The sequence below is a fragment of the Lepidothrix coronata genome, unplaced genomic scaffold (genome assembly GCF_001604755.1).
Source record: "Lepidothrix coronata isolate B3197 unplaced genomic scaffold, Lepidothrix_coronata-1.0 Scaffold174, whole genome shotgun sequence".
Classification (NCBI taxonomy): domain Eukaryota; kingdom Metazoa; phylum Chordata; class Aves; order Passeriformes; family Pipridae; genus Lepidothrix; species Lepidothrix coronata.
The window spans coordinates 954,135-964,990 of NW_016690354.1; the positions used below are offsets into that span (position 1 = coordinate 954,135).

Genomic DNA, 10,856 nt, shown 5'->3' on the forward strand with positions numbered 1-10,856 from the left:
CACATTGTTTCACTCCAGTTCCCCTAGGGCTTAAGAGGGAAAGCTATGCACATCTTTCAAAACTTTCAAAACTTTAAAAGCTCAGGTAGTTATGGATGGATGGGTTATGTTCTGTATTCTTCTGCAGCAACAAAAATCAAAAGTAGCTTTGTGATGAAGGTTGTACTTCTCAAAGACTCGGTTAATGTTCAGGTTCAGGAGGGGGATTAAAAAGCAGCCAGACGTGCAAAGCCTGATCAAGCATCCTTTTATTAAGAACAGTGAACATGAAATGAAGAAGGGAAGCCTTCCCATTTGACTGAAATAAAATCCAGTCCTCAGAAGTAGCTAGTAACACTGGCAGGCTAGCTGTCTGCCCACCCTGCCAAGGGTCAAACTGAACAGGAGTTCTATCACACCCAGCCTGCTAAGGATAAAATGGTTTAAGGGCACACTTCCTCTGCTGATTGCTGATTCTAACCTCCTCCTTCCCTGCCCCCAGATTACATTGGACCAAATAGTGTTATCAGGGTGCAAGCAAGCATAGGCAACTTTCTTTGGGCCTATTTTCATTCATGAAGCCGCAGAAGTCTTCTCTCCCAAGAACAAGGATGTAATGAAAGAGATCCAACAGTATAGTTAAAAATGCAAGGAAGCTGCTGCCACATTTTATCCATCTACTAGCACTTTCCTTCCTCTCTTTTTCTAAGAGGGGTCAATAAAGAGGCCATTCCAAAGATCTCTAATGTTTTCCTACCTATGCTATTAGGCCTTCTCCCATGTCACTACAGCTTTTCTGCAACAGTAGATGCTTTCCACACAGAACAGTCTTATGTTTCACTCAAATACTCATGTGAAACTTCTAAAAACAGAAAAGCCAAGACACATGGTTTATAACACCATCTTGCTTTCAGGTATTTGGCTGTAGAGGGCACTTACCTCTTCATAGTTTGTGTAATTCCTTCAGGTTTTTTGCCTGTTTGTTTGAAGCAGAGGTGCTTCTGGAAGAGAACTCTGCCCAGATTTTCACCTTTGGCAATTTGGTTACAAAACTTCAGAATACCACATATAAAAAAAAGCCAAAACCCAAACCTGGAGGGGCTGAACAGGAGGAACTCGGTCTATAACATAACTTCTACCCTTCAGAAATGAGAAGTAACATTAAACAATTAGTATTCAGTTGTTGTGGGGTGTGTTCAGTTTTTTAACTGAGGAAGAGAAATATTTGTTTTATAATACCAAAAAAAAAAGAGCCTTAGGCAGGCAGTACAGTCCTGCCAGCTTAAACTTTGTCCCATAAGCTCTCCTGAGGATAATAAAGACAGACAAAAGAATACAAACTGGTAAGAAAACACGCACACAAAAAAACCCCAAACAAACAAAAAAAAAACCCAGCCTATTTCACAAAGAGCCTTGGTGCTTCTGGAGACTCCTTTGGATCTGTAAATTATGCCCTAGCACAATGGGAAGACAAACCTAGTGCTGCAAGGTTCCCTAATATTAGACAATCTCCCTCCCTTTTGATTTTCCCATCACTTTGTCATGAGCACTCAGGAAAAATCCTCTGACTGGTTCTGAGAGAAGCACCTGGAGTGAACAGCTGCCACAACACTTTAGCTTTACTGTCTCCTGTAGACATGCAGAGTGAAGACACGACAGCTCCTATTGCCACAGGCCTTCAAGTTTGGTATGTGTGCTGGAATGGCTATTAAACCCAGTTCATGAGCAGCCTAGGTATTTTTAAAAGTGGAAAAGCAGCAGCCCCTTTTGCTCAAATTCTTCTTTGTCCACCTTTGTCACTCAAAATTTTCTAGTTACCTTTCATGAAACCCCAAGCACAGGTGCTCCCAATGTCCATGTGGGGCCAGCTCTTATGCCTCAAGTTCTGGCAGTGATATTCAAAACTAATATCTATCAGACCTGCCACGGCAAACACAGATGAGGGCAGTTCCCTTTCAGAAGTCTTTTAAGACAGAAAGAGATCCCCTTCACAGCTTTATGTGGTATATAGGGGAGTCATATTCAAAATAAGTAAGAAGGGAAGTTGTTTAAAGGCCCCAGGTGGCAGTTCTCCCCAACCTCGTAGCACCATTAAGAGAGCGAGACATGGGCTTGTGCATGGCAGTTTCAATCAGTTAAATTCCTTCTCATTCTTCTTGAATGCAAGACCACAGGGGACTGTTCCATTCTTCCCCGCCCCAGCAGGATGCTCCAAAACTGGCAGCTGCCCTGGGCTCAGAGCAAACGTGAGACTTCTGGCTTCAGAGCTGTTAGGTCTCCTTGAGGACATTGATCTTGGCACAGATCTTGAGAGCTGGTCCCAGCTTGATGTTCATGGCACTCATGAGATGTTCCTCCTTTAGAAGCAACAGGGCCTGACCATCAATTTCCTGTGCCCGAAACTCCTCAGCAATCTCCTGGCACCCTGTGAAACAAACAAACAAAAAAAGAGTAGTGAGAAACATACATGCCTTGGGCACTCCCCTGCACCTACTCTCTGCACCTCTGGCAGGTACAGAAAAGCAAGCTAGGAATCTAACCAACCCCCCTCCCCACTGTAGTCCTCAGTCTCCCTGAGCACACAGGATACTTAAGAAATGCATCTTGAGAATCCATCTGTATGACTTGCTCTAATTCAGAAACATGCAAGAGCACTAGGCACCACTGACACTATTTTCTTTCCAGAAAGTGAGCCAACAGATCTCCCCATGCTACTGAATCACAGGAGTGCAGGAGAGGATCTTAACTTCACCTTGCAGTGATGCAATGAACTCGTACACTTCCTCCACACTCCAACGACTAGGATTGCTGGACAGGAAGACTGGGTTGATGCCATGTAGATCTGGGGTAGGTGGGGCCATACTAGAGTTTGCCAGGTCCCTCTCTCCATGACTGGCCCTTACTGACAGGGGTCCTGGAGATGTAGGGGATAAGGCTTCATCATAGCTGGAGTTATCAGAGCCTCGACTCGAATCTTCCTGACCCTACAAGCCCATAGGAAAGAAAACAAAAGGTGTTTCGTAAGAAATTCAAAATTACTAGCTGCAAAATAAGACACTGGGACAAGCAGAAGTTGTCCCAATAGTCTGGAACAACTGTCTCAGGCTGTTGGTCCACAGGCAGCTGACCCAAGAGCTCCCTCTCTTCCTCACATCAGCAGTGAAGCTCATTCAATTCTTCTGTAATCTGATTTAAGTCATTCATGTGGATTGTTTTCTACCAAGGCTGTCAGCTGATCTCACTCACTGAGACCTTCGAAACACACACGGGAGCAAACACAGAGTGAACAGAACAAGTACAAACACGAATCCACTTTCTGCAGTCAATGAATGATTGGAACAGCTCACTGTGCCTTGTGTAACAAGTGTGTCAATGTGCACTCAGCACATTCTGTATGACTACATCCACTGTGACAAAGTGGTACATCCAGCAATGACAAATTTTACACAGACCTGCCCTGACAGGACAATGTCCTTACCCTGTGGCGTTTGCCCTGGATCTTTGTTCGAGCAATTTCGGAGCTGCTGCGCCGTGGCCCCCGTCGGCGCACACGAGCATAGTTAGCTTCCTGGAATTCCTTCATTTTCTTTCTCTGCAGCCGAAACTGATGGCTGCAGCTGACATTGTACCTCAAATAAGCAGAAGCAGAGCAGCAGTTAAGAAACAGCAACTATCTAAGCCTAATACTTCTCCTTGCTCTAGATGGGGATAAAACTCCTCTTTACCATCAAGTTCTGTTCCTCCTCCTTTTAAGACTTCCCCTTGGAAGGAACCAGTCCAGACTTCTGACACAAGCAATATTTGGACACCAGAGTCTTGATCTAACATCTGAAGGGTCAATTAAGTCATTCCCCTAAGGGAAAAAAGACCCATAACAAGCACTCTGCTATCAACAGGAAGCAGCAATGACTAGTCTAACTTCTCCCCATTTTTTTCCCAAATGCTCCCTTGTGTCTTTGTCTAGTAACAATGTATCAGACAGCGATCAGTGTCCATTAATTTAGTCAGTCGTACATTTCAATGAACAGAAGTTCTTTGCAGCCCTAGAACTTCCCCCTTCCCACTTCATTTTCTGAGCAAGCCAGAAATTCTGTTTATACTCAACACCACATCCACCTCTCCGGACCTAGAAGCATTTACAAATCATTTAGAGTCCTAAAGGATCTCTGTGGCCAGTACATCCCATGTAGGGAGAATAAAATATACTGCAGTGTTGTAAACTACTTGGATAAGGGGCACATGCCCAGTTCCATAAAATGCATAGTTAGAGATAAGGAAAATTCCGTCTTGCTATTAGTACCTTTTAGCACAGGTCATGGAACAAAACCTCTTGGAGCCACGGAACTGGGTTGCTGGGGCGTACTTCCCACAATATTCACACTTCAACAAGTTTGCCTTCTTATCAAGCTCTAGAGAGATACAGAGATACACACTAGCTGATGATCTGAACTGAAGCAGATCACACACACAATGATTCTCCATTCCACTGCTCTTCTTCTGAAGAGACAGATTCCAAGCATGATTTTCTACTGAATCTAGTAAGCAGTTAGGTTGAGGAAGAAGCTGGGAAAAGAGAGGCAGAAGCTCCACTAATTAGGACTTCAGGATATTGAACAGAGCAGGTTTTTTCTCCTTGTCAGTACTGTTTCATTGAACAAGTGAAAAATAGCATATCCCTCACATCCTACAAAGCTGTGGGGGAAATCTTCAGAGCTGCACTCTCTGCTCTGTCCACACATCCTTCGCAGTCATTAGAGACAGGTACAGTTCAGATTCTCCTGCTTACTACTGACATAGGATGTGTTAGATCATATTAACAACAACAAAAAATATTCTGCACTCAAGAAAAGAAGATTCTAGGTCCATAGCTCGAGTCTTTTAAGAGTTAGCAGGAAGAGGTACAAGTCTATAAAGTTAATAATACAGTATCAGAGAGCAGAAATTTTCAGTAACACTAACTAGACCTCCTGGTGCTGAAACTCACCCATGGAAGCACTGTCCCCTCCCAGAGAATTGCTGGACAGGTTTTCATTCTGGCCAGAAGGAGCCTCTCCCTGCAGTGGTTTCTCAGATTCTTTCAGCAGCTGAGAACAACCCACCTGGATAGGAAGAGAATGAGTTAGACCCAATAGTAAAGGATTCTCTGTGTTCAGCATTTTTTGCAAAGTATATGCAACTCAAAATTCAGCTCAGAAGAATCTCTCTGCCTAATAGGGAAGGAGACATGCTGAACAAAGTTATTAGTCCTTCCTGACTCAGAGGCTTGGCCATTCATTCAAAGATCCCCAAATACTATCTGCCTGCAATATATATAGCCTGCAATTCCATGTAACTGCATTTCCCCTTATTTGCTTCAACTTCACTCACTCCCTGTTCAAAATGCATCTTTCCCTCACTTAAAATCAGAAAGAAGAACCTCCTTGTAATTCTTGCATAAATTATTGCTTTGAGGACTACTGGAGTAAGCAGTTGCCGTAATACTTGTTCTACTCCTTCCAACTCGTTCTCTTTAATGACACTTCTTAATGCCTTGCTTCGTTCATGACACCTCCCTCCGCTCCCTTCCCCTTCACTGTCTGCATCTCAAGCTAGAAATGCTGAGTTGGAATATGGGGAAAGATGGAAGCCCACCACCCTCCCAAGAAGCTTCTACAGCTCCCTCCCCCCAAAACAAAAAATCCCTACTGGAAAGGGCTCTGCTCCTTCCTGGATGACAAAGCCTTCAATGATGTGTGTGAGGATCTGGGGCTTGACGATGGCTTGTGGGGGTTTGGAGTCTCCCATCTGACGTGACACCATTGCCAGGTTTGGGGTGGAAGCAGAGGTGGGGGTAACTGATGCTCCTTCACTTGACGTGGTATTTGGGGTTGCAATGGCAGCAGTGTCAGAATTATCTGGAAAGTTAACAGCACAAGAGTCAGTTCCCTTTGCTCCACCTACTTCAAGTGGAATATAAGATCAGATGATTAGCGCACACAAGCAGAGCTCTCCTTTGTACCTCACCTCCAAGGCCACTCTTCTCCTCTATGTTTTTGGGGCTGTCTGTTACAGGAGAGGACCTGGCAGGCAGGAGTGCAGTGACATTGGGTGATTCCTCCTTCTCCTCCTCTGACTCTGCCTTGCGCTTTACTGCTAAGGTCTGAGATTTGCCCTGCATGGATAAAGAGGAATACGTAAGCACATAGAAGAGCTCCAAAGCAAAGAACAAAACCGACAAAAGGCAAAAAAAAAAGAAAAAAAATGTATCCTGCTCCATCATACTTGATTTCCAGCCTGGTTCTTTCTGGACATGCTTCTAACTCCTTCACAGTGCATACCTCTACTTAGGAGCATTTGCGTAGCAAGGAACAAAGCTTGACAATACTCACTACCATACCACGGACTAGGATCTGGTGTCCCAATTCATGTTGATACACTGGTATAATATCAAGACAATATGTGAACCTCAAAGGATTGTTCCAGGAAGAATGAAATGGAATGGCATTCATTTCCAAACAGGCTTTTGGCTAAATCAGATCAGTTTCAGCAAAGTAGAGTCAAAAAAGCAAGGGACACATGTTCCCTATGAGCATAATTGCCCCCACTCTAAATATGAGACAAATCTTGTGACACCTTCCTGAAGAAGCAGACGGAGTCTAGAAACAATCTCAGAAACTGGCTAAGGAGGTGTTCAAAGTGAGGTTAAATGGAGCTCTGAGCAACCTGGCCTAGCAACCTGTGTCCCTGCCACAGGAGGGGGCTTGGAACTAGATGATCTTTAAGGTCCTTTCCAACTCAAATCATTTATGATTCTATGATCTGAGTTTGTAAAGTGCTGTTGTCCCAGGGATTTAGGCAGGTCCTAACCAGACAATTCACAACAGCACAGATGAGGCTTGTGGAACGTGAACCATCTTTGTTTTCCTCTGCACAGCCTGTTGCTAGGAAATCCTCTAAGGCCTAGAGTCAGTGTCTGCTACCATATACCAAGGGGTCTGTGACACAGAAGAATCCACACTGGAGCAGTTCACGAAAAACTGCAGCTTGTGGAAAAGGCCCACATTGGAGAAGTTTGTGAAGGACTATATCCCACCGGAGGGATCCCATGCTACAGCAAGGGAAAAGCATGAGAAAGAGACAAAACCTTAAGAACTGACCATAACCCCCATTTCCTGTCCTCCTGCACTGCTCAGGGGGAGGAGGTAGAAGAGTTGGGAGTGAAGCCTGAGCCCATGAGGAAGGAAGCAGGTATTTTTTAGATTTGTTCTTTTCCAATTACCCTACACTGATTAATTGGCAGTAAATTAAATTAAATTCCCTAAATTGAGTTGGTTTTGCCAGTGACGGTAATTGGCAAGTGATTTCCACATCCTTCTCTCAACCCACAAGCTTTTCATTGTATTTTTCTCCTCATGTCCTGTTGTGAATGAGGAGTGATAGAGCACCAAGTTAGTGGTCACCCAGCAGCCAGCCAAGGTCAACCCACCCCACTGTTACGTGTGATACTTAATATGTGATGTGGACACCCGCCCCATTTTGGGGCAAGCCTTTGAATGATAACGTGGAAGAGAAATGCTTGTAGTCAGTAATCCCAGGGGTTGGATTGGAATTAGTGTTTTTGAGAGCAAAAAAGTCTCCACATCCCTTTCCCCAAACCCCTTGCCCATCCCATCCCACTGACCTGGGCCTGGACTGCGATTGGTGTCCTAGGAATGAACAAAGAGAATCCATATGCTATTCTCCTTCTCAATGGTATCACTTACTGGCAACTGGACAGACTGCATGTAGAATGCTGCTGGCATCTGAGCCACAACTGGAGAGGAAGCTGGGCTCTTCACCATGTGGGCTGTGCCTTGAACTTGTGCCAAATTCACCCCTGTGGTGAGAGGGGGAGCTTCCTGTGAGGATGCTGGAGCTGAAGATGATGATGGGGAAGCAGCATGGGTTTGGGAAACAGGCTGGACTACAGCTGGCATTCCCCGGGATGTCGGCACTGCTGCAGCAATCTGAGCCAAACCCAGCGCTTGGGCTTGGCCTGAGCCCTGCTGCCGAGTACCCACTACCTGCACTGGGATGTGTGGTGGAGGCTGCTGTGTTGCTGACATTTTGGCAGGCCCAAGCTGGGGTGGTTTGATGGGGGTGACCAGAGATTTTGACTGAATTGGAACAGGTGACTTTGTGGCTGGCTGGCAAGGACTGTCCTGCTGAAGCTGCAAATGCTGGGGTTGGGACTGCAACATAGGTTGTACCACAAGGGTCTGAGCCTGCTGCTGGTTCTGAGGTGGAGCCTGCTGCTGTGGAGGCTGAGCTTGCTGCTGCTGTTGGGTCAGAGATGCTGCTTGCTGCTGTTGCTGCTGTTGGGCCAGTTGAAGATGAGTGGCTGTGTGGAGAAGCTGGGACTGGCGGTGCTGGAACTGCTGCTGGTGATGAATGGCTATCTGCTGCTGGATCACCACCTGCTTCTGCAGATGGATCTGCTGCTGCTGCTGGATCAGTGAGTGTGGCTGAATCTGCGTATACGTTGCTACACAAACATAGAGTGAGAAAAAAACAGAGCAGAGAAGTTAGTAACGATGCAGCTGGGAACAACAAAAACAAGGCAGGCAGCCACTGCATTGGTTTGAGACATTAAGCTCCAAAATGACTGTTAACTTACTGGCAGAGGACATAAGGGACTAAATCAACTTCTCATGGTAATAGGGAGGGATAACCCCTCAAAACAAGAGGTCTCTGGGAGCCCAGAAGCTGGGAGGTGTGTGGGAAAACCTTTCACCATCAGGGCTTTCAAATGCTATTCTTGTGAAAGCCCAGTGGTCTCCAAGAGAAAAAGCAGGTGTGCACTTACCTGAGCTAATCAAGGTCTGACTGGGTGCTGGTGTAGCAGTCCTGGTCAGGTTCATGCCCACTGTTTGCTGTCCGCTGCTGTCCGTTTCGCCCTTTTTTGTGGCTGCATTCTCTGTCTCTGTCTGGCTTCCCTGACTGACAGTCACAGCCTGGGCAGCCGCTACTGGTAATGGCTGAACCACCCCTGTGCCCTTCCTTTGGCAACTGCCAGCAGCACCTGCCGAGGAGGTCTGGCTCAATCCCATTGAGGTCTGGCTCCCACCACTTGCCACCACACCCCCGGAGACACCATTGCTGCCTGTTGCTCCCTGGCTCAGGTTGAGGGACTGGCCAGCAGTGCCAGAGGAGGCCTGAGCCACTGCCACGGTCTGGCCTGTGCTGGTGGCCTGTGGTAAGCCTGAAGCCTGGGAGCTTCCTGGCAGAGCTGCCTTCTGAGCAGAGCCTTGGAGCTGGGTGTTAGTGGTGGAGGTCTGCTGGCTCCTCACAGCCAAGTTCTGCACCTAGAAATACACATACAAAACAGAATCCATTTGCTTTATACAATTACTTGCTGGGAGTTTGACAGAGCATGTGTAAGCAACACACTCTACTGGCATGCAGGCTAAGTTGATGCCTCAAGTCTCACGTGAGGAGATGGCTAACACTGCAGGGCAAAGCTCAGGCACGGCCCGTCTCAGGAAGCATATTATCCTGAACTCCCTCCTGCTCCATCTCTGATGGAAATTAAAGATCTCATGGCACTTTGTGAACAAGATTTGACGATACCATCTTTCTCCAGGCATGTTACAGCCTTCAGACCTGCCTGCCATACCATTGCACTGGTAGGCCCCAGTTTAGTGTAGCTCTAAAAGCACCGAGATACTCCTTTAAAGACCAATCATTCCTTTTCAATTTTTGTGCCACTTGCCTCCTGCCCCTGTGCAGGGCTTTCCATTCAGCAGGCCCACAGATCTACTTATGGCCAGCACCCCTTCCAATTTCACCAGTTCCTCTGTAATTTGGTGCTGCCATCCTCTGTTGTGACTTCTCCCCCAAATGCAATGTTATCTTCAAAGTTTTATCATGGCTGACTTTTCTTCAAAGAAAATGCTCCAGACAAGAAAAATATGAAGTAACTGGAAATCCCAAGAATGACTGGGATAAGACAAGGTAAATGAAAAGCCATGGCAGTTCCCTGACCCAGAGAATTACTTACAGATGAATGAAGCAACTAAGACCTTGTGGCCTGTTCAATCTTTGGCATCTTTACAAGAACAAATCAGCTGGGTGAAGGAATACTACCTCTGGCAAAGACATTAAACTGAAGAGTAACTGAAAACTGGACATAGTTCTTTTTGCACAAGCACAGTCATAAAACTGTGAAGATGGGATTGATCCAGCCAGTGGCTCACATCAGAAATTTTCAGCGGAAATTAATCCCATCTCTGAAGGCAAAAAGCAAACATGAAAATATGGTGGCAAAAGAAAACAGAATCTCCTGCTTACACAGGGACACGGGTTGGGGATAAAATAGAGATGATCTGCCTTACAGGGACAGCTTAAGACAAAGACCAGAGTGTGGGATGACAGAAAGCAGGGGGAAGGGGGGTGTCACTGGGAGGGGTTGTCACTGACCTGGTCTGTGTCTGCATGGACCCCAGGAGACTGAGTGGGTGGTACTTCCTGCTGGACAGCAGCCACAGCCCCGTTGGGCATCAGGATGAGTTGGGAGGCAAGAGGCACATTGCGACCCAGGGTCCGGTTTACCTGCAACAGGTTCCCCAGCTGTGGCTGTTGAGGATCAGATGATGTGGAATGAAAGGAATGGAGGGGAAGAGAAAAAGAAAGACAACGAACCACAAGCAAACATTACAAAGCAACACTGGGCTGCAATGTCACACACTGCAAAACCACCAACCCTCCTTGCACTGTAACACTGAACCTAACCCTCAGGAGCAGGAAACTGAGAACAGTTTCCTCAAGGAAACAAGTACTCTTCTATCAAACATGGGCCTGGGCCAACTCCCACAGACTGCCTGAGGCTGGCTAAAAAACTGAGGTATGATTGAATTTTC

At 46.3% G+C, this 10,856-nt stretch overlaps 1 protein-coding gene across 7 annotated transcripts in view; it reads right to left on the bottom strand.

Annotated features, from left to right (window-relative positions):
* Nucleotides 1–181: 181 nt before the first annotated feature.
* The window catches only part of PHC1 (polyhomeotic homolog 1), a 24,167-nt gene continuing 13,492 nt past the window's right edge, over nucleotides 182–10,856 (bottom strand). For 5 of the 7 annotated variants that reach the window (XM_017830100.1, XM_017830097.1, XM_017830098.1 and 2 more), the window contains 10 exons: nucleotides 10,417–10,572; nucleotides 8,804–9,302; nucleotides 7,722–8,482; nucleotides 5,983–6,130; nucleotides 5,665–5,873; nucleotides 4,964–5,078; nucleotides 4,280–4,388; nucleotides 3,458–3,608; nucleotides 2,732–2,963; nucleotides 182–2,404 (listed from right to left, as the gene is read on the bottom strand). In XM_017830100.1, coding sequence (XP_017685589.1) covers nucleotides 2,250–2,404; nucleotides 2,732–2,963; nucleotides 3,458–3,608; nucleotides 4,280–4,388; nucleotides 4,964–5,078; nucleotides 5,665–5,873; nucleotides 5,983–6,130; nucleotides 7,722–8,482; nucleotides 8,804–9,302; nucleotides 10,417–10,572 — 2,535 coding nt within the window. In that variant the 3' untranslated portion in view covers nucleotides 182–2,249. Of the gene's footprint in view, nucleotides 2,405–2,731; nucleotides 2,964–3,457; nucleotides 3,609–3,704; nucleotides 3,833–4,279; nucleotides 4,389–4,963; nucleotides 5,079–5,664; nucleotides 5,874–5,982; nucleotides 6,131–7,721; nucleotides 8,483–8,803; nucleotides 9,303–10,416; nucleotides 10,573–10,856 lie in introns of those variants that run through there. The other 2 variants (XM_017830099.1, XM_017830103.1) reach the window with 2 other exon arrangements.